This window comes from Pezoporus occidentalis, unplaced genomic scaffold, assembly GCF_034315485.1.
Source record: "Pezoporus occidentalis ecotype Australia unplaced genomic scaffold, CSIRO_AGI_Poc_V1 ctg78, whole genome shotgun sequence".
NCBI classification, from domain to species: domain Eukaryota; kingdom Metazoa; phylum Chordata; class Aves; order Psittaciformes; family Psittacidae; genus Pezoporus; species Pezoporus occidentalis.
The window spans coordinates 2,060,261-2,082,167 of NW_026916137.1; the positions used below are offsets into that span (position 1 = coordinate 2,060,261).

General features: G+C 50.4%; 1 protein-coding gene across 4 annotated transcripts; it reads left to right on the forward strand.

The window, feature by feature from the left end:
* Positions 1-52: 52 nt before the first annotated feature.
* TOM1 (target of myb1 membrane trafficking protein) lies at positions 53-20,766 on the forward strand. Of its 4 annotated transcripts, none has more exons than XM_062602686.1 (16): positions 53-108; positions 7,770-7,854; positions 9,069-9,147; positions 9,273-9,422; positions 9,535-9,669; positions 9,920-10,066; positions 11,064-11,180; positions 11,629-11,762; positions 12,563-12,596; positions 13,171-13,279; positions 14,245-14,365; positions 16,738-16,813; positions 17,273-17,338; positions 18,870-18,929; positions 19,246-19,282; positions 19,386-20,766. In XM_062602686.1, exons 1-16 carry the CDS (start codon positions 57-59, stop codon positions 19,532-19,534), a joined length of 1,551 nt encoding a protein of 516 aa, XP_062458670.1. In that variant the 5' UTR covers positions 53-56; the 3' UTR covers positions 19,535-20,766. The 4 variants fall into 4 exon arrangements, with proteins under 4 accessions (XP_062458670.1, XP_062458671.1, XP_062458672.1 ...); XM_062602687.1 differs by having other exon boundaries at positions 17,276-17,338; XM_062602689.1 differs by lacking the exon at positions 53-108 and adding an exon at positions 4,947-5,047.
* Positions 20,767-21,907: the final 1,141 nt, after the last annotated feature.

The window sequence follows — 21,907 nt, forward strand, 5'->3', positions numbered from 1 at the left end:
CTCTGCCCCTCCCGGGCGGCGGCCGCTGGCGTCACTGCGGGGCCCACGCGGCGGCGATGGACTTTCTCCTGGGGAACCCCTTCAGCTCGCCCGTGGGGCAGCGCATCGGTGAGCCCCGCAGCCGCGGCCCCCGCCACCCTCTCCGCCCGCTCCCCGCATTCCCTCGCCCGTGCCCCCGGGGGCGCTCGCTCGCCCGCCCGACCCCTTCCTCCGGGAAGCGTCGGCACCCGCCTTCGCGGCGGGACGGAGGAGGGAGTGGGTCAGTCAGGAGAGAGCTCCGCTCTGACTGACGGGTCTACCGGCCAATAGGGGGTGCGCAGCCCGAGGCGGTGCCGCCGGCGGCCCCGCCAGCCAATCCGGGCGCGAGGGGGTCTTGAGGTGGCGAGGTGAAGTTTCCGCACTTAAAGGGGCCGCGGCCCCGTTGTGGGAACCACGCCCCCCCCCCCCCCGGTAGAGCCGAGGCCCGCGATTGGCTCGGGTCCATTCCCGCCCGGGGGCTTCGCGGGAGGCACCGGGTGCTATCGGGGTCACGGCGGGAGCTGCTGCCGCATTCCAGGCGGGAAGGGGGTTTGCTCTCCCTGAGGTGACAGCGTGGTCGGTGGAGGCCATCACCGAGCTGGAGGCTGCCGGGAGCGCTGCAGCTCACCCAAACGGTGTTCCTCACCTGAAGGATGAGCTCTGCAGGCACCCCGGGGTGGGCTGCCCACCCTGAACCTCACAGCATGGAGGTCTGGGACAAGGGGTGGGTAATGCTGGCTCTGTGGAGCGCGCCTCCCCTGTGCCACTGGCGTTCTCACAGGGCTCCCAGCTCCAGCAATGGGATCAGTGTCAGGAGTCCAGCCTGTGTCTCTCTTAGTCCCTGTACTCGGGTCAGCTAGGTGAACACAGGAGAAGGACGCAGCCTGAGAAAGTGGAGCAAAGACATGCTATAGTTAGAAAGCACAAGAGCGTCAACAGCTACACAGGTCTCAAAATAGAGATGCAGCACTTAAAATACTCAGAATCCTTCTTCCCATTGTCTAAGTGCATGTAAGTTGTGCTTGAAGGGTGTTTTGATGTTGCCCATTTAAACTCTCCAGGTCATGCAATAGCCATATATGAACGTATGCACTTGCTTAATCTTGCTTCTTGTCGCTTGTGCAGACCTCTGCTCCTCACTGTGAATGCCTTTGTCCCTGATTCAGTAGGTTCTGGTGTGCCTGCATGGTTGAATGGGCTTCTGCGCTGGGGTGGGAAGGCAGCAAGCAGCTGCTTTAGGTAATGCTTTTATAAGTGTTATTTTAGAGGCTCCCCAAGAGCTCTGTCCAAATGATGGGTCAGGGACACTGTGGTGTGCCACTCTCTAGTGCTGGGAGAAGTGGGTGAGACACACTATAGCAAGGTGGGAAAAGGATCCCCAGGGAAGGTTTTCTGTAACAAAAACCTCAGATGATCTTTAACATCTCCCCAGATGAATGTCACATGTTTCATCACGCTTTCCAGGCCAAGCTGTCTCTCCCTTTCCAGAATGAATGCTCTTTGATTGCCTCAGTGACTGCATCAGATATGGTTTTTTTGAGGTAGAGGCAATCTGAAGTTGTCACAGACCCCATCTTGTCCTCTGAATCTTCTGATCAATACAGATTGCAAGTGGGTTCCCTCTGGGCTTTGCTTCAGTTAAAGAAGGGATTTTTAAGCAACACCAACAACAAAAAAAACAATAGAAAAGAAGAAGAAAAAGTATTTCAAGAGTGTTGTCAGAGAGGATTTTCGAGTCGTTAGTATCAGAGGTATGACAGTAGAGAGATGTTGATGATTTGGGTTACTTTAGGTTATGGGAGTCCAAAGGGGTGGAGGAATTGCAGCGCATGGGAAAGGAACTCAGTATGGAGACTTGAAAGAGCTGGAGACTGAAAATATGAATGTTTTTCTCCCTTTGAACATCACCTATCAACATCCTGGGGACGTGGATAAATGCTATCTTCCCTGTTTAATTTGGGACGCGAAGATGACTTACCCAGACTTGTTCGGTAGGTCTGTGACATCTGCATGTTGAACCCATGAGCCTGATCACCAAACCTGCACAGCACTTCTGCTTTGGGCTATCTGTGTCCTTGTAAATCACTTTGACAAAGTCATGTATGCCTGATAGAGCATATGAAGTCTAAAATAGCTTTAGGTGAAGGCTGAGGAACAAAAAATGCAATCCTCCGTGGCACACTGCACCGATGTTCTCAAATTCCTTCATCAGTGTTAATCTAGTAAGTCCCATTTATTTTGCTGACAAGGAAACTGATGCTCAGGTAATCTCAGTGATCAGTCACAGAATGAGTCAGTTGCAGAGTAGGTTTTCTAACTTCTTAGACTCAGTACTGAGATTTAGTCACAAAAGCTGCCTCTGTCCTGGTTTTGGACTGTGATGTCTCTTCCCAAGTAAGATGAATACAGACTTGTTTGTTTGGAGAATTTTTGGTATTTGTTTTTGTGTATGTGGGGTTTTTTTAAACACAGTACTTCTGGCCAGTGGGAAGTTTTCCAAAGAGTGCTGAAGCATCATTGTTTGGATTCACACACACACCCCCGCCCCCCCTTCTCCAAAGGGAAATCTACTCCATCTCCATGCAGGAGCCAAAAGAAACTTCAGAATGGAAAGTCTAATTTCAAGGTGGTGCTCTGAGTGAGAGAATGGAGAGGAAACCACCAATGCTCTCTCCTGACCCTGGAAGTCTGGAATAACTAGCAATTACAGCAATACCAAAAGGGACAGAGACAGGTTATTTCAGTGAGCGAGGGCAAGCAAGAGAGAGAAGTAACGGTGTAAGCACAGAGATGAAGAGGATTTTTTTATGCTTGGGTATTGCTTTAAGCATGAGAACCAGGAAAAGTCGAGTCTGTAGAGAGGGAGCAGGTAAGAGAGGGTCACGGGTGAGGAAGAGGGATACATACAGCACAATATGCCAGAAAAATCCCAGTAGCCATTTGGATCCCAGCTTGCAGGTGTCCTTGCACCCCTCTGTGAGTTGGGACCTTGGGAGCTGGTGGGCAGCAATTGTTGTCAGTAACACTCTGCTCTCATTACAGCCAGCTGGGTCCCTGCAGGGTACTGCTTCTCAAAAGGGTACTGCCTTGTCTGCTGTGACCACTTTGTCAGGAGGATAAGGGGCAAAGGCAGCAACTGAAGGGTTGTTTTGATACTCAAAGAGTATCAGCTGAGTCACAGGAAAGGAGCAGGAGAAGTTCAGAGACCCAAATACCCACAGCACTATGTCAGCAACACAAGTCTGTGTCCATCACCATCCTCTAATTAGGTCTGGAGCTGTATCTCTGTTCTCTCTAGAAAGCGCATTGTCACCTCTGTCTTTGGAGGAGCAAGACAGCTAAATGTTGGAGTCCTGACTGAGCTGGTGCTGAAGTTTCCTCAAGGGAAGCAAAAGCACAAGGCTTAGGAAGGAGACTTCTTTGTACAGGATGCTGATTTGGGCCACGGAGAGTATGAACTGAATGAAGGTTGGGAGAAAGGGCTGTTGTGTTGCTTTGTGCTGAACCTATACTGTCTCATGCAATAAAATGCTTGTGCCCTCAAACACCTGAAATGGATGAGAAGACGCTTGGTGCTTTGCTGAGGAGTGGAAAGGCAGTGAGACAGAGCACTGTGGGGAACACTGGTTAAGGGCTTGATGTGAAGGAGGGAAAGGCAGTCTCTGATAAGCTGTGGCAGAGCACTTCAGAGGCTTCTGAATGCGCCTGGCTGGTTACGCATGCTTCAGGTCTGTGATGGGGAGCAAAGGGAACAGGATCTTCTGTTCCCAGCTCCTGTACTTCTCCAGGCTATTGACTGTAGCGCTGGTGTGCTGCTGCAGGCACGGCTGGGTGGGATTGCCAGTCCCACAGCAAGCTCTTTCTTGCCACAAGGGCAGAGACAATAAACTCAAGAAGGAGCAAAGCTGTGAAATTTACTCAGCACGAAGCAATGTACAGCCCTGCTGCTGTGTCAGTTGTGCCCAGCTCAGAGTTCTTATCTTATGATTCCACCTCTACTTTTATAACCCAGTTACAGTCAGCAGGAGCACATCAAATGCCAGGCAGGGAAAGAGTTGATGCTCTGGTTCAACCCGTACCACAGTCCCCAGCGGTCCTGGGTCAATCCGAGCAATTTGTGAGGCAGCAGGCTGGAATCAGACAAACCCCAGTGCTGTCACACCCGGAGAGCCGCACTGGCTGCCAAAACAATGTGGCTTTGAAGTGGCCCCAGGAAGGGCCTCCTGTACATTCAACAGCCACTTGGTTTCAGGCTTGGAGGGAGATGGCATTCATAAGCTCTCTGATAACCTCCTCCCCGGGGACTTCTCGTTTGCGCACATAAGTAGAGGCTGCCTGATGAGCCCCACAAGGCAAAGCACTGGGCGGGCAGCCGTGCCCTGCCTCCTGTGCTCACCGTTTTTAGGGCCTTGCTGCTGTCCCCAGCCATTCCAGGCTCAGATTTCATGAGGGGCAGAGAGTTCATGTGCTAATTACGGCTGATGAAATGGGGCCAGCCGCCCTGATCCTTCATGTGATCAATGAATAGACTTTGTTTCCTTCCTTCTGCAGGCCTTAGTAAAAGGCTGAAGTTCAGGATTTCAGAGAGAACGCCAACATATCTTAGTAGGCTTGGACAGCAAGCAAGCAAGGAGGATTTAAGGGGCATTAGCTCCAGCTCTCCCAAGGCTAGCTAGGCCAGGTCTTAATCTGTACGGGGTAAATTCAAGCACTTTGTCCTTGAAAATGCCTCATGGTCCTTGAAACATGCTCCTGCTTTCCATGTGCCCTAATACTGCTATTCTAGCTTGTATTTTTGAGTCTCTGCTGTGCAGGTTTGCTGCTTTCCTGCAGTTCCTAATTGACCAGCGTGTGAGCAGGGATGACGGTAACAGGATGAGCACAGCGCTGTAGGGTAACAGCAGGGCAGTGTATGTCACCTCTGAGGAAGCCCCGTTTTCCCCTAAGTGGCCACCGGGTGAAGAGCATGCACAGTTTATTTGCATTCCTGCCTGAAAAGCAAACCTGTGGTCTGACCTCGGCAGGACTGGTATGTTTAGAGGACAAGGGGGGTTGGGGGGGATAGTGGGGAGCAGGTTACAGAGTGCCACCAAACACAGGGAATGAGGGAGGGGTGTTTGCAGACTCAGTTCATGTTTGTGTATGGTGAAAATGAGCACAAGGAGGGTTGGGGAGACTTGAACAGCAAGGACTTGATGGTTAAAGGCAGGTTTTGTTTCATCCTTGGTTTGTCCTGTAGCTCAGAGCTTCCCAGCAGGCTCACCCCCGTTCCTGCATTGTGGGGTTTTTCCTTTAACATGCAGTGTTTTTCTTCAGGGGTGAGAAGAGTGGATGTGGACTTCCTTTCAGTAGAGCAGTCCCTGTGTGATTGATTTGCTTCACTGCCAGAGGCAGCACAGAGAAACCTCTGGCTAGGCTGGGGTTCAAACTAACGTGTGTCATGGTCAAGGGATGCCAGAGGAGAGCACAAGTGAAGGGTGGCTTTGTGATCATCACAAATCCATCAGACCAGCCTGACCTGCATCAGCCTTCCCTGGCCATGTGGTGTCCCAGAGCAGGAGGAAACCTGGAGCTCTGCTACTGTATTGAGTCCTGATCCCAAAGGAGCCCTGACAGAAAATATTTAACCCCCTGCATTGCAACAACTTCACACATTCATTATTCTAGGCATAGAATAGAAACACAGAATAGTTTGGGTTGGAAAGGACCTTGAGATCATCTAGTTCCAACCCCCTGCCGTGGGCAGGGACCTCTCACACTAAACCATGCCACGCAAAGCTCTGTCCAACCTGACCTTGAACACTGCCAGGAATGGAGCATTCACGACTTCCCTGGGCAGCCCATTCCAGTGCCTCACCACCCTCACAGTAAAGAACTTCTTCCTCATATCTAACCTGAACTTCCCCTGTTTAAGTTTAAACCCTTTACCCCTTGTCCTATCACTACAATCCCTGATAGTAAGTCCCTCTCTGGCATCCTTGTAGGCCTCCTTCAAATACACTCCCCTATAGCCCACTGCCCTGGATATATTCTCCACCACATCACCCAATGTGATGGTACCTCCTATGCCTCACTGAGGAAGCTTGGCTCTGCAAGAGGCCAGGATTCCTATATAAAATTAACACTCAAAGTGAGAAAAGGTCAGCTGAATCAAGGGGCCTTCAGGATATCACAGTAGTAGCCAGACCTTGAGAAAGGTGAAAGAGCCTCAAGAACATTCTGCCGCTCTACTTCCCTTGTTTGCCCTCTTGCATCTGGCTGTGGCCACAATGTAATCTCAGTGTAGTCAATACATTCTGCAGCCAACGGAAAAGCTGGCGGTTGGATTGTGATAAGGGACAGATAGGTAACTTTACTCTGTGATGTGTAATCTGTTGGAGGGACACGTGTGTAAGAGGCTGCATTGCACAGTGGTGTGAATAGCTCTCTGCCTGACCCTTAAAAGCAGGACATCCCCAAACATGATGGGTGTGCTTACCCAGGCAGGAATTAAAAAAATCTTCCTCTTCCTGTGTTTTGATCCTATCCCATTACTGTGTGAATGGGCATTTCATTTCAACCCCGCAAAGGGATCGTTAGCTACCTGGTCAAAAGCAGAAAAAGGCAGCTCTGCAGAGGAAGGGCCTCTCCAAAGGGGTGGAAGACCCACAGCAGCCAGGGCCAGCTCCAGGTTTTGCAGGGAGAGCAGTTTTGGAAATGCAGGCACTTCTCTAAGTACCTTGTTGAGTCTGAGCTCTTTGGAAGAGCACCTGGTAGGTGCTAAACCGGTCTGGCTAGTTCTAATTCTCTTGCCCCAGTGCTAGGTCAGGCATTTTGTAGGATGGGAGAGCTGTGAAGGACGGTTCTTGTCCTCTGTTTGCCATCTGCTGCATGTCTGTGTTTTCCAGTGGTCTGGAGAGTGCCTGGGCCCTGCCTCCCCCACTGGCGGTTCTCTTTCCCCCAGCCTCTGGTGGTGCCCCTGAAGGCATCAGTCAGTCAGTGCGGCTGGGGACAAGGCATCCTGATTGCAGGGTGGAGACGCTGGTGCTGTCAGTAATAGCTGCTCATTTCCCAAATCTCTGCCTTGAATAACATCAGGGCTGACTGAGGAATTCCTAATTAAAGGGGACACAATCAAAGCTGAAACAGTATTGCTCCAACATCAGCCTGCAGTCCACTTGTGTCCATAATCCTCAGGGGCCAGAAGTTCAGGGGAGAGGTGTAAATGTGAAACAAGAGAGAGCCCTGCCTTGGCTGTTTATGTTTGCTTGCTTGGTTTTGTAGGGCCCATGTACAAATAAGGGGGTTGATTTCTTTTGTCTCCCTAATTTGGTGCAAAGCAAGAGTGGTGCCATTGGCATTAGATCTGTGTCAGTGTAAGCCGACTAAACTCACAGTTTCTGGCCCTGCAGCAACAAAACAAGCCCTCTTTTCTCCAGTTGTGGAGCTGAAGCCATGCTGAGCCCCTTCCCTTCACGTGTGGGACACCAGAGATCACGCAGTGTGTGTTTGTGTTGTTGGTAGCACGAGTGGCATGGGCTAAGTTGAGCAGCCACCCTTGCCAACGCGGGCCTGGATGGGCTTTGCGGTGGTGACACCTAGTGGGGAGCACTTAGTGACCCGGACTTTGCGGCTGCATTCACCTCCTTGCCTCTTGTGATGGAAGCCAGGGAGAGGGAGGCTGTGCTCTGGGGTATTCCGACAGGTGAAGAGCAGCCTGTGAGTGCCAGGGCTGCTCTCAGCCTTGCTCTGTCTTGGTTTCTGTTTTCCAGAGAGAGCTACCGATGGGTCCCTGCGGAGCGAGGACTGGGCTCTCAACATGGAGATCTGCGACATCATTAACGAGACTGAAGAAGGGTAAGGGAGCTGGTGCACATCCAGCAGCAGGTCCCAGCACATCCTATAGCATTGCATCCCTAGACTGCAGTAGCAGCATTCACTGGTGGAGGTAATAAGCTAGCTTTCCCAACAGTCCCTTAGACAAGATTCTCCTGGGAGACCCTGAGAGACAGCAAAGCTGTCACAGCAGATACTTTCCCATTATCTTCGTGAGAGCTGGGAGCCATTCAAACAGTCCATCAGGGTCCCCAGGAAAACCTCAGTTCAAGCCAGGCTGCCTCACATCTTCCAAAGGCATATGTGCAATTCTTCCACTTCAGTTTATTCCTCCTTCATACCCCTCTCTTTCTTTCCTGTGGGAATGTAAAAATCTGCAGGCTGGTGACTGAGGAGAGAGGAAAATCTCAGGCTGCTATTCAGTCTTCTGAGTGTGCAAGTCCTGCTGAGGTTCACTTCTCAGGTACTTCCATGTACAGTCACTCAGACATATGCAAAGTGTGTGGGGGAGGCCTTGTCCCCCTTTCCCTATGGAAAGATATTCAGAAATCTGCCAGACTCGTTAGCTCTGGATTTGCCAGTGAATTCAAGGGGGGCTGCTCCTTGTCACAGTGGAGATGTAAAGAGCAGCATTGAAAAAGGAAGGCACTACATGGAATAAAAAATGTAGGGTTCACCCTTGTCCAGGAGGAAACTAGCAAATTTCCTTGCTAGTTAGCAAGCCCAGTTTTCATCTTCACAGTTGTATGAAAACAAAGCCAAATATCTCTGCTCAATCCTTTTCCATGCTATTCTCACAGTGCAAATGCACCTCACTCTGTCCACAGTTCTCAGTCCCAGGCTGTGACCACTTGGTGTTTCGGTTTTGAGTACCTGATAACACAGCTGTACTGTCTTGGCATCATGGCTGTCCCATTGGCCTGCTAGTGCCCATCCATAGCAACCATGCTGCCCCGCAGGCCAATACACTCCTGGCCTCCTCAACACCCTGAGTTGTTGCAGACATCAGCACAGAGGCCTCCAATTTCAGTAAGAGCACTCATTAGCAGGACCCCTCTCTTGCAGAACCACGGGCAGAAGCTGCTTTGCCAGCCATTGCTTCAGGCTGTCCTGAAAACATGGTGGGGAAGGTCGCCTCCTGAGTATGGGTCATCCAGAGCCAGTGGCTGTTTAGCTTTGCCTCTCTGTAGGTGGGTCTCAGCCTTCTGACGATCTTTCTTTGATTTCTCCTTCAGGCCCAAAGATGCCTTCCGAGCCATTAAGAAGAGAATTGTAGGGAATAAGAACTTCCATGAAGTTATGCTGGCTTTGACGGTGAGTGGTCAGGACTCTTTCTCAGCTCTCTGGTATGCTGCTGGAAAAGACACAGGTGCCTAAAACCAAGGCAAACAAGCATACATATAGAGAAGTCTATAGTTAATGCTTCATTGCTTTTGAAGGTCCTGGAGACATGCGTCAAAAACTGTGGCCATCGCTTCCATGTCCTTGTGTCCAGCCAGGACTTTGTGGAAGGTGTCCTGGTAAGAACAATCCTGCCGAAGAACAATCCACCTGCCATAGTGCATGACAAGGTGCTGACCCTCATCCAGGTGAGACAAGAAGCATGAGTATCTGTGCCAGTTCAGACAGTGTTTGTCTTTAGGTGTTTTTACAGAAGACTCCTATAAATCATATTGGGCTGTACTGTCTCCTTCTCCCTAGTCCTGGGCAGATGCCTTCCGCAGCTCACCGGACTTGACTGGTGTCGTTGCTGTGTATGAAGACCTGAGACGGAAAGGCCTGGAGTTCCCCATGACTGATCTGGACATGCTGTCACCCATCCACACACCACAGAGGGTATGGGAACATTGCTGAAGAGAAGGGTGTAGGGCAGCTATTATTCTGGAGCTATGAGGGGGACTTCAGGAACTATAACTTGCATTTAGAGGGCTTTTGGGGAGTGAGAAGCTTCAGGACAGCCTCTTTGTTGAAACACCTTTTGAAAGCAGATGGGGAGTTGCCATCAACATTTCTCTGCTAATTCCACTGTCCTATCAGCTGTGAGTGTCTAAAATCTCCCTGTGACTTTTCCCACCTCTGTGTGTAGACTGTGTATAGCTCTGACTCCCAGTCCGGACAGAACTCTCCTGTGGTCAACTCCCCTCAGCAGATAGAGTCCATCCTCCATCCTGTCACCCTGCCCGCCGGGAGAAGCACATCCAGTGATGCGCCCATCACACCCACACCAGAGCAGGTGAGTTGGACGCGATCCCCAGTGGTGTTGTTGACCCTCCCTGCATTTGGGGGCTGTTTCATAAACACTTTTCTGGGACTGCTGTCTTGGTCCTTCCTCAGCCTCTGTCCTCAAGGAGCCATTCCTCTAAAGCATAGTCCCTCGAGAGTTCCCCAGAGCTCTGTTGTGGCCACAGTGATGAGCTGGGATGCCACAAACACTGAGTAGTTACATTTTCCTAAGATAGGGTTGCTGGCAGGTAGAGGGAAGATCTGGCTACAGGGAAGTGAGGAATTGAGACACAGAGGTTTTGAGTGAGGTCTTTGTATTGCTGTATAGCAAAAGCTTGTTCAGTAGATGCCTCCTTATAATCTGTATCTTGCCTCACTGCTGACTTAGTATGAATGAACCTTATCTGCCTATGTGGTTTCCAAAGGCCAGGGCTTTCTCACTTGTTTCCCATCCTCTTTTCTTCTTCCTCACCCTGACTTCATATGACTTCAAACCTCCAGCTGTTGGTACACTGCAGAACAGAGGGTAGAAACCATTCTCAAGACACTCATTAGTAGCTTGTGAAACCAGAGGGATAAAGCTTCAACTGTACACTTGGCCAAGGCTTGCCTTCTGAATGGGAATACCTTTCTCCCTTTCACCTTTTACGCTGCTTTGGAAATGAAATTATTTGAGTGCCTGCCACACAGGAGGTGCTAGCTGGGGAGAAATCTGAATCATAACAGCAGCCTGTGATAGTTATTAAAGATCAAGGTTAGGCTAGTGCCCAGAGATCTCAGGTGAGGGCTTGACATCTGTAACCAGGAAATGAACTTGATGGTAAGTAATGGAGCTTCCCTCTGCCAGGAGCTCCTGAGAACTAAACTTAATAGTAACAAGAGAGCTCTCCAGTGGCTGCTCAGCTCTGTGAACACATGCATACAAGTGGTGCACTGCCATTCAGAGCTTCCTTAGCTATCTTCCTTGTCTTCTGAGGCAGAGCTGTCATTTGCCCTCCCTTTTGCAGGTTGGGAAGCTGCGCAGTGAGCTGGAAGTGGTGAATGGGAACATGAAGGTCATGTCAGAGATGTTGACTGAGCTGGTGCCCACCCAAGCTGAGCCTTCTGACCTGGAGCTGCTGCAAGTAAGGAACACTGGCAGGGTGGAGGGCTGGCACATGCAGCTTGATTTAGCAATGACTGGATGGACTGAGGCATGACACATGGTAGGCATAGGGAATAACTGGAGAGTTTAGTGTGGGTCTTATCAGGCAATGATGGGATAAGGGAGAAATGGGGAAGGTGGAGTTTTAACAGCCAAGGGAAGTCACAGTATTGAGGCTAGAATCATCTCATACGGGGATTTATAGTTCCTAAGGGCCTTTGTTTCTGGGCAAAGTGTTACACAAGAAGCATACAGTTATGGTCTGTAAAGCTTAAACTCAGTTTACATCTCACACCCGTACCTGTTGCCTATCAATACTTGCTGATAGACCCCAGTAGCTTCTGGGCTCTGTCCCAGTCAGACTTCCAAACCTGTGAGTGTTCAGCCTTAGCTTGACCTTTGTGGTAACTTCCCCTTGCTGTGAGCAGGAGCTGAATCGGACATGCAGAGCCATGCAGCTGCGTGTTCTGGAGCTGATTCCCCGTGTCCTCCATGAACAACTCACTGAGGAGCTGCTCCTCATCAATGACAACCTCAACAACATGTTTCTACGCCATGAAAGGTACCTCTCTTCCTTTCTCTGCTTTGATCTTCCACAAGAGTTTACTCCCCTTTGATGGCCTTCTATCCCACCCTTTTCATCTGCCCATGAGTGTAATACTCAAGATGTATCAGCCTGTATCATCCATCTTTGAGAACAAAGCCAGTTATTGCTGATTTATTCCTATCCCTTCAAAACTGCTGTGTAAGTTACTGGTGGAATATAAAGATGTCCTTGTAGCATAACCCAGAAGAAGGAAGGAACTGCATGGAAAGAGCTGAGTTTCTAGCTCTGAGGCAGACAGGGACAGACAGGACTTTTCCAGGTGAGGATCAGCACTCCTTGCTTTTTATTTCCATTTCATCAAACCCATCTGTTAAGCTAGGGTGAAGTCTGGAGAAGTTAGTCTAGATGGAGAGCTGGGTTTCAGCCATTTTGGTTAAAAGTAGCTCTGGAGGATCACAGAAGTTTCTTCACACCTTCTCTCAGGAGATACCAACTCTGAGGACCTTGTTATGGTATCTTTGGTTTTGGGTGTCCTGGGTGTCCTTGCCATCAAGCTGTCAAGGGGTGGAACCCATCTATATTTCTGGAGTAACAGGAGGATCCCTCTGCTGTGGGGTTGCTGAAAGTTGAAGAACAACAAGTTGCCTGACTGGGTTTAAACCACAACATTGGGGAAGAATTGGGCCCTAAGCCATGGTCTCCCTTTCCTAGTATGTAGGAAAGGGCAGGCTGTGCCAAGCCTTTATGAGAAATCTCTTTGGTTGGGGGTGAATAAGCAGATGCTACTGAAATACATCCTGTCATCTTTCTTGCAGGTTCGAGCGCCTCCGGACAGGACAGCCAGTAAAGGTAACTTGGAGCAACTGCTCCTCTGTGCAGCTCAGTTTGCATCTTGCAGGTCGGGCAGTGTCCTGCTGAATTGCAGAAAAGTTCAGTCTGGCTTTGTTCTCTCCCAGCCCAGCTGTACCAGGCCATGCTGGTGTGCAGGACGCTCCCATTCCCACTTCAGGCCTCTCCCTCCCTAACACTGGGAGCCTTCCTCTCACCTGAAGAGCATGAGCAGATCAGCAGCAGTTATGATTTTCTGGCGTTGAACATTGAGAAGACCAATTCCCATATGAACCTCCCTTTGTCCTCTGAGCATTGTCCTGTCCTTTGAATCAGCAATCATCTACCCCACTTTCTGGAATCCAGCAGAGCTGGGAGGCTGGCTACCGTGGCCTACTATGCCCTGGGACACTATTCCTAGCCCATTCTCTCTGATCATTGTTCCCCTCTTCACAAGGAGAGGCTTCACAACTGGTATCTTCTGATGGGTAGAGAATGGCTTCTTTCTGCAATGTCAGTGAGCTAGGACTGAAGAGTCAGGGTGTCCAAATTTCAGAAACTCTCTGTCATCTTGCTTTTTTTTTCCCCTCCAAAGGCACCAAATGAGGCAGAGAATAGCTTGATTGACCTGGGACCCAGTACTCCTTCTGCAGTGAGGCAGCCTGAAGTCACCAACAACCTCTCTTCTCAGCTGGCTGGAATGAGTAAGTTACCATGCAGTTTTCCCCCTAGTCCTCCTATGGGGATCCTTTCATGCTCTTGAATCACCTCCCCAGATTATTTAGCCACATTCACAAAATAACCTAGAGAAACAGGGTATATTGTCAACTAATAAACTTGTGAAGAAACTTGTATATGCCCCAAGGCACATAAGCATATGTCTCAGCATCCACCTGATGCTGTGCAGGTCATGACGCAGTGTTAGGCTGTGGCTAAGTATTGGGCCTTCCAAGGAGAGTAGGGGAGAAAGTTGCTCCCTCTGCAATGCCAAGCCACAGTGCGGTTGCCTCTGTTGCTGTGTGGTGTCAGGCTGACCACCGAGGTCTTGGAGAAGAAAAGCAGCTAAGTTGTGCGGGAAAGGCAGCCATGAGCATCTTGGGCTCAGGACCCAGGATGTGACAGGCTGTTTGCTTAGAAAGCCTGAGAAATCCTGAGGGTTCTTCAAGACATACCAGCAGCCTACATAGCGCTGCCTGAAGCTCTTGCTAGCTATGAACACATTCAGTAAGGCTTTGGCTGCAGCTACAGAAAATTGGCAAGACTTTCTACAAAGCCAGTTGGGATATTTTTGAAGTCAGGGTTTTTCAGATGATGCCTGAGTCATGAAAATCCACTCACCTGTCTCAAAGATGCTTGCCCAGAAGCGCAGGTTATTCTCTTCCACAGGTTATGGAGCAGTTCCCTCTGAGTTGTCTTAAATGGTCAGGAATATCTGGCCTTCAGCATCAGTGCAGAAAATTGCTGCTGCTGCCTCAGATTAAGCTAAAAATATCTGCTCAGCAGGCGGAGAAACTGCTTCTGTTACAACACTACACATATGCATACAGAAGAGTGGGCCTAAAGTGGTGTAGCCAGTTCTGATGCTTGCTTTCCACCCAGTACCCTCCAAGCCCACAGGCCCCTGTTCAGTGCTCTGTGCTGCCTGCTCACCCTGCTCTCTCTCCCACAGACCTGGGCTCAAGCAGCGTAAGCGCAGGGCTGCACTCCCTCGACACCTCTGGCAAGCTGGAAGAAGAGTTTGACATGTTTGCCCTGACCCGTGGCAGCTCGCTGGCTGAGCAGCGCAGAGAGTGAGTGTAGCAGCCCGCTTGGTCCTGTCCTGCCTTCTGGCAAAGGGCACTCAGGCAACTGGGGCTGTGGCCCAGCTCCTGAGAGACAGCAGGATGCAATAGAAATGCATTCTTCTGATGCGCAGGGTTTGTAGGTGACCTCTGTCTTCCCAGTCCTTCTGCATGCTGATCATCTCCCCTTTTCCTGGGCACACGGAGAACGTAAATGGTTCTCTGTGTGTGGAGACATATGCTAGGGAGACTCAGTGTCTGGTGATGAAGGTGTAGAGTGGGACTGGCTGAGTTTTCTTGTCTGTCTCTGAACTCATGTGCTCTGACTGGGCTGATGTTGAATTTGGGAATTGCTGAATATCAGTGCAGCCTAATGGACAGAATATTGAACTGGAGTGCAGGAAGTATGCAGCCAGTTGTGGCTTGCAAGGCAGGGCACTGCTCTGTGCCTCAGCTTCCCTGTTGGTAAGGGGGACTGACGTTTCTTCCTCCATAACGTGTTTTAGACCTGGTGTAAAGCACTCAGATCTGGGTCTCCATAGTATTCTTGAACTGAAGATTCATGACTGAAGAGGTCTCTGCTGCAAAGAGTGGATTCCTGAATCCTTGTTCTGGGAGGAGCCAACAAGAGTTGTGCTGTCTGGTCTCTTTGGCTTGAGAGACTGAGGTTGATCTTGTGCTGTTTTGCCTGTCACTCATCCACTGCTCTCTTTCAGTTTCCAAGCAGTAAAGCCCACAGGTACACAGCTGTCCCCAGCTCCCAAAGACCTGTGCTCCTGATCTCTGTCCACAGGAGTGCCTTGTTCTGCAGCTGCACAGTAGCAAGTTAAGGTCTCTTAAGGATGTCTCTTTTAATTCCACTTCCTCAGACTGTTTCTGGTAAAAGTGATGGGGAAGCTCCTGTCTGACACACATCTTCGTGTGTTTTGCCCATGGGTTTCCCCACCACTTTTAATGTGGGGTGTGCTGCCTGAGGACAGAGGAAGTCTAGGACAAAATCAGTGGTCACAACAGCACCCAGTCTGGGCCTGAAATCTGAGCCACTAGTATGAACTCAGTGCTAGAGCCTGGGGGAGATCTGGACATGGCTGGAATCATATCCTCTGATGTGGCGCAATCCTTAACAGACTGAGGCTTATGATCTCTGCACAAGTAACGAGACATCTTCTATTTATTCCTCACTGCCCTCCATCTGCTTGCACTTGCACTCCTGCCAGGTAGCCTCTACTCTGACTGGCTCAGGCTTCACATTTCACTCCCCAGCCTCTGCTCTCAGTGCATCTGAACAGACCCATTGCCCTGCTGTTCCCAAACGGGACGTGCTGGCAGAAGACACAGGCAGGGCTGCTGGGGTTTGTTCCTGACCCACCCTATGCTTCATGTGTGTCTCAGCAAAGCAGTGCTTGAAGCACCTCAAGCCTTTCCTGCCATTCTTCCTCATCAGTGGCATGATAGCAGCGTTGTACTTCATCCTTGATGCCATTGTCCACAGTGGCCCCTTCACTGATGAGCACTTCTTTGAGAAGTTTGAGCGCCGGTGGCCCAAGCCCCTGGCTCCCAACAGAAACAGATCCACTTGATGGTCTGCTGGATCTCCAGAAACGGTCCTGGGAGCAGCTACAGAGGAGACTTGCAGAGAGTTTCTGGGAGAAGCTTCATTCTCCCAGCATGGACAGACTGTTTCTCCACTCTGCTTGGATCAAATGGTGACGTGTGGTGTTAGCATGTGTGATGGAGCCTAGAGGGGACATAGAAATAGGATGAGGGAGATTATGCCTGTGTGTGGAAGAGGGTTGCTGTAACAGTGCATTTGGAGACTGGAGCAACACGAGGCTCTTCTAATCATCCAGTCTCACCTCCTATGTAGGTAGCATAGACCAGTGAGTTCTTGAGTAGTATCAGTTAAAGAAATGGTTTTGAACTGTGTTTGTGTCTGTGAAGGTAGGCAAGTATGTAGGGGCTTGTTGCTCCAATCCTTTCTAAAGTAGCTGTAATATTCTGGTCAGTCTGTGTTAGTTATCTCTCTCCTGTAGTCAACCCCAGAGAAGATGAGTGTCATGACTGATGCACCTAGCTCTGTAAGTCTGTGGTTTAGTCTGTTGGATGGTTGTTTTCATATGTTGCCTTGTCGTCCTCCTGTCATGTGCCAGGGCTGTCCTGTGGTATCCCAATGTGATATTACAGTGAGTAGCTTAGTCTGTTTTGTGATGGGCTACAACTCTGGTAGGGGTTTTACACACCTTTCTAGAAGCTCTTGGGAGCAGAATGATGAGAGATGAAAGGTTGTGCAGTCAGAAGCACAGAATATATGTTTAGGAGTTCCTGCTCTTCACTCTCAGGAATCTTATCAGCCTGTGTGTTATCTAACTTCATGCTTTCAGGGTAAAGTACGAAGATCCCCAAGCCTCCAAAGGACTCGCTGGTGCCCTGGATGCCCGGCAGCAGAACACAGGAACGGTAAGTGGCCACAGAGCTTTTAGTGCACTCCTGGAAATAAAAGCATTCTGCTTGCTCACCAATGCAATAAATGTGCTGTCTGTTTGGAAAATTTCAAGTGTTAACTTGGCTGATGTTATACTGACTGATACTAGAACTGACTCCCAGTCTATACCAACCTGCATTTCCTACCTGGGCTATATGCCTCATTCTTTAAACCCCAGAGGTGGAGAACTATGGAAAGTCTGGGGTTGGCTTAGCCAGTAACAGGATGGCCTCCTTATATCTGCAGGGAAATTTCCACCTGGAAATGTATGTTTTACCCCACTTCAGCAGGTTTCCAAGTCCAGTTGCCTTCTCTCTGTAAACAGAGAAGTAGGCCACCAGTACTAGTGCGTTCTTTCCCCTACCCTAAACCCACTGCCTTCCCTCTCCCTCACCTTCTGCAATAGCAGCTTTCAGTGCAGACTGTCTCTCAAGCAGGGGGAGTCTGGTGCCTCTAGTGATGGAGCCCAGCTGACTAAGTGGATGATGCGGCAAGGAATGGTGAGATCATGGAGTGCCAGCAGGGAGGAAGAAGGAAGGAAGCTGGGGCTGCTCAACTAGAAGTGGCACTGGCACAACACATGAGGATGCACAGCAAACATCAGCAGAGGCTGCATACTGAAATGGAGCAACCCTGGTCTGGGCCAGTAAAGGAGACCAGGGTTGGGAAGGAAGCAGGCAGAGTTTCAGTCCTTCCTCAAGGAAACATGACTGTAAGAAAAAAGCATAGGAGCTCTGAGGCCAAGAGAGCATGTGCCACTCTGAGTTAAGAGGATGGCCTGTTTTGAGGTGGGTGTCTGGGGCAGAGGCAGTAGCTGGTGGCATCCTGAGGAAGCTGGTGGCATCATGCTGCCATTCATTCCCCTTGCATCCTCTCCTGCTCAGCATGAGCTGCCCCATTTGGAGGAAAACATTCTGGCTTTTACCCTGTTCAAGGCCTCCTCCTCTAAATTGTTAGAGCCTTCAGGCTGTTGAATTCGGTCTTTCGGCAGCAGGAATTCCTGCAATTATGTGACACACTCCCAGTTCTGAAACTTGCTAGCCTGCCTTCCTGAAATGGGCACTGCCCAAACTGATGTCTGCTTTAGGAAGTTTCCACACATGCTGTCCAGTTGTCATGAATGTACTTCTACCCCAAAGACTTCCTTTCTGGGTAGAAAAAGCCAGTTTGATTCGATACTTCCCTAATCTCCCACATCCCCCTCTATCCCCATTCATCCATCTGCCAGCTGTGGTAATTATCTGCTCCCTGGTTTGGGGAAAACTGCCTGTCCTTGGTAAGAAGGCATTGCTCTTTTTCTTGGTCTTGCTGTTCCCCTGAGATTAAGGGAGCTATACATACTGGGACACTAATAAATAACTACCCACAAACACTCTCTCACGCTTCTGCTTGTGAAGCCTCTATCAAGGGCTGCTCCTTGCTCAGCTTTGTTCAGGAGCTTGTGGCTGGAAAAAGGATCTGGGGTTTGGAATCAGACCTGATTTTTTCCAAGGTTGTCTCTGTCCACTGGGAAGGTGTCTCTTTGCTGTGCTCCATGGGAATCACTTCTTGGCAGATGTCTTCCCCCCTTATTGTGTGCCAGACCTGGCACATCCAGTATCTTCAGCTTCGCAGACTTTGATACCACCCTGTCACTGGTTTGTGGAAGGGAAGAGGTGTGGGAAAAAGCACACCTCTTGTTCTCTGGTTGCCTAACACAAGCAGCTGACTTCTACCTAATGGGTCCTCACCAAAATGGGAGGCCTGGTCCAGTTCTAATACCCCAGAGCCAACCACCAAACCCCAGATGCTTTTACTGGCATGTATTCTGAAAGCTGTGTTTGGGTGTGGATGAGGCAGAGGAAGCAGGTGAGCGGTGGCATTGGTAGCTGGGAGAGCTTTGCAGTGGCTTTGGCTGGAATGGGAAGGGCCTCAGCAGACTGAATAGTGGAAGGAGGTTAGCTTTTGAGTTGGGCTTTCTTTTTGCAGGGTTGGTTTCCTGGAACACCCCCTCTTTTCTTGGCCTCATAGCTCTTTTTCCTTCTGTCCCAGGTGCCGGTTCCCCAAGCCAATTTCATGGAAGACATAGAAAAGTGGCTCTCCACTGATGTGGTAAGTGAGGGGCTGCTGCCCTGGAGCCAACAGTCTTGCCAGAGTTGTCTGCAGGGCTGGATTTTAGGCACTGTACAACAGCGCTGGCACTGCTGAATCAGCTCAGAGGGAGCAGGGGAGGAAAGGCCAGGGACATAGGGTTTGGGATACCACACCAGTATAGTTAGCCTTCTGGGAGGCATAGCTAGTGACCGAGGCTCAAGGCCACTCTAACATGTCTGTACTGCAGAAGTAGGGGGATCGCTGTCCTGTCTCTCTCCATGCAGACGCCTTTGTCTACCTTGCTTCTAACCATGCCCTTCTCCTCCTTCCCTAGGGAGAGTCAGAGGATGCAAAAGGTGTCACCAGTGAAGGTAAGACTTACAAGCCAACCCCTTTCTCCAGCTATTCCTGGCAGCACCTTGGTTCTTTCACAGACCTCCCTCCTTTCTAATGCTCTGCTCTTCTCTTGCCCAGAGTTTGACAAGTTCCTGGAAGAGCGAGCAAAAGTTGCAGACCGGCTGCCCACCTTGTCCAGCTCCTCAGCAGGGACATCTGTCTCCCCTCCTGCTGCCAGCCATCATCGGAAGCAAGCAAAGAAAGATGATGCTATGTTCGCCTTGTGAATGCTATGGACTGGTGTGCTGTGGAGCAAGAGGCTGTGTGTGCTGTTTCGCTTGCCTCTGACCAGGGGCCAGCAGGGGAAGGATTCTGTCCCCTTCCTCCACCCTCTTCCTGTTTTCCCTTTGAGTTGTTTTTATTTTTAAGCTGCTTTAAGATTTCAGATAATCTTTATTGTGTTTAGGGATGTCACACAATATACTTGTGAAGGGGGTTTTCAAAGCTGCTAGAGAGTGTGGGAGTTCAGTGGGCTTTTCTTTTGGTACAGTGTGGGCAAAGCTGAAGAAGCTGCTCATCCTCCTCTCCGGGGGGTAGATAGAGCTCTTGCCCAAGAAGCAGGAGAGGCTGAAATCATTCCTGCCTGCCTCTTTCCTCACCCCGTCCCCCCACCCTCCTGCCTGACAGTGTTAGAACAGGAAAGCATGGGGATGCAAAGCATTACAGGTGGCAGAGGAGGAACACTAATGTTAGAGGGGCCCTGTCACTCTAGTATCTCTTGCACAAGTACTTGTGGTATGCAACACCTTCTCACTCACAACCCCTTCTCTTCCTCTCCTCCTCCTCTCCATTGTTTTATTCATAATCCTGCCCACAGCTCGAATGTTTCTGTTGCATGACAGCCAGTTACCAAAGCCCTCGCTGCATACAAGGCTTGAGCTGTGAGCGGTACCCCAGGCTGTCTGCTGTCTGAAGGGGCTGTCTGCTACGGGGTAGGATGTGCCTTCAGCAAACTCTTTGCAGTTAATTTAATTCTCCCATTATTATACTCTTCTCCTCTCTTTCCCCAGTGAGATCCCACCTCCCTGTCTCACATTCACTGATGCCTTCCACCACATCATGCTATGGTGTGGGGGTCTCACTGAGCCTCTGATCTGGCCACTGCCATAGACTCCCTTAGGGTAGCTGTGTGTGCTGCTCCCTAAAGCAGGAGGCCCTTCCATCAACACTGTTACACCATGTCGTTGCTGGGATCGCTTGTTCAGCTGGTGGGCACAGAGGTGAAGTGAGACATCAGTCATCTCATGCCAGCAAAGCAGCCCTGCAGCAGCCAGGAGCTCCTTTGCTCATGGGAAGGAGAACCTTTCTGAGTAACCCACACATGCTGCCCTATGGTAAAGGCAGCCAGGGAGGAGGATGCCAGGCACAGGGCTCCTGATTGTGGGGTTTCTTGTCAAGCTCAGGAGGGTTGCCTTTTTTATTGCACATTAAAGGAGCAAAGTCTTGAGCCTTCCTTGAAGATCTGTGTGTGCTCTCAGTGCTGGGGATGGGGACAGGAGGCCCTGGTGTGGGAGAGGAGGGGTGCAACCATTCACCCACATTTGCTCTCCATGAGAAGGCCAGGGCACTGTGGTGCTGAGATGAGGCATGGTGTGGGGCCCAAGGGTGCTGCGAGACAAGGCAGGTGCTCACTTGGGGTGGTGACTACAGCCCATCTCAAAATAGCAAGAGGGCGACCTACCTCCTCTCCTTTCTGCCTTGTGACCAGATCCAAATACCCACCCTGCAGCCCGTAAGTCACTTCAAGACATGCAAGAAATACAGTTGCTATGCAAGGCCTTTGTGGTATGCACAGGGTGTCTTCAGTTGTCCCCATGCCATCCCTCCATGTCCAGCTGGGGGAAGGATTCTTAAAAGGAGGTTGGATAGCTTGAAAGTGCCATCTGAACCCTAGGCTTGTAGGAAGGAGTTAAATTATCACAGAAGCATAGAATGGTTTGGGTTGAAAGGGACCTTCAAGCTCATTCAGTTCCAACCGCCTGCCATGGGCAGGGACACCTTCCACTAGAGCAGGTTGCTCCAAGCCCCATCCAACCTGGCCTTGAGCACTGCCAGGGATGGGGCAGCCACAGCTTCTCTGTTCAAACATCAGCACCTCCCTCTCCCCTAGGCCTGTACTCAGCTGCACCAAGCTCAGGCTGACAGATGCCTGAGGATAAGAGCTGTTAGCAAAGCTGGTCTGCAGCTGGTGGCAGCAGCACTGGAAAAAGCATGGTGCTGGGTTTCCTCCTTTGTAAGCAGTTGTGGGGAGGGAAGGGGCTTTGTGACTTCAGCCTTCCCAGCTGGACAGCACATACTGTCCTTGGACAGTTTGTCCTCTGGAAAAACGAATCACCATTTCCAATTCTATTGCATTCCCAATGCCTCCGTGAGGAACCAGGGGAGATCCTTCCTCCTTTCTGAACCAGGTGGTATTGTGTGTTCAATATAACCCTCTGTTAGATGTCTGTGTGCTGTCTTCTGGAGGTGGTGGTGAGGGGAAAGCCCAGCCTAATGAGCTTAAAGCCTGTCCTGCCCCAGCAGAGGCCTCTGCTGGAGGTTACCTGAGGCTGAACAGTCGTGGCTTCATCTCTGAGCTACTCCCACAGCCAGTTCTGCAG

Bases quoted from the DNA above. Each gene is read 5' to 3' on its own strand.
- TOM1 (XM_062602686.1), top strand. From the start codon at position 57: ATGGACTTTCTCCTGGGGAACCCCTTCAGCTCGCCCGTGGGGCAGCGC. The intron at 7,855-9,068 runs GTAAGGGAGCTG...TTTCTCCTTCAG, and splicing joins ATTAACGAGACTGAAGAAGG to GCCCAAAGATGCCTTCCGAG. The intron at 19,283-19,385 runs GTAAGACTTACA...TCTCTTGCCCAG, and splicing joins AAAAGGTGTCACCAGTGAAG to AGTTTGACAAGTTCCTGGAA.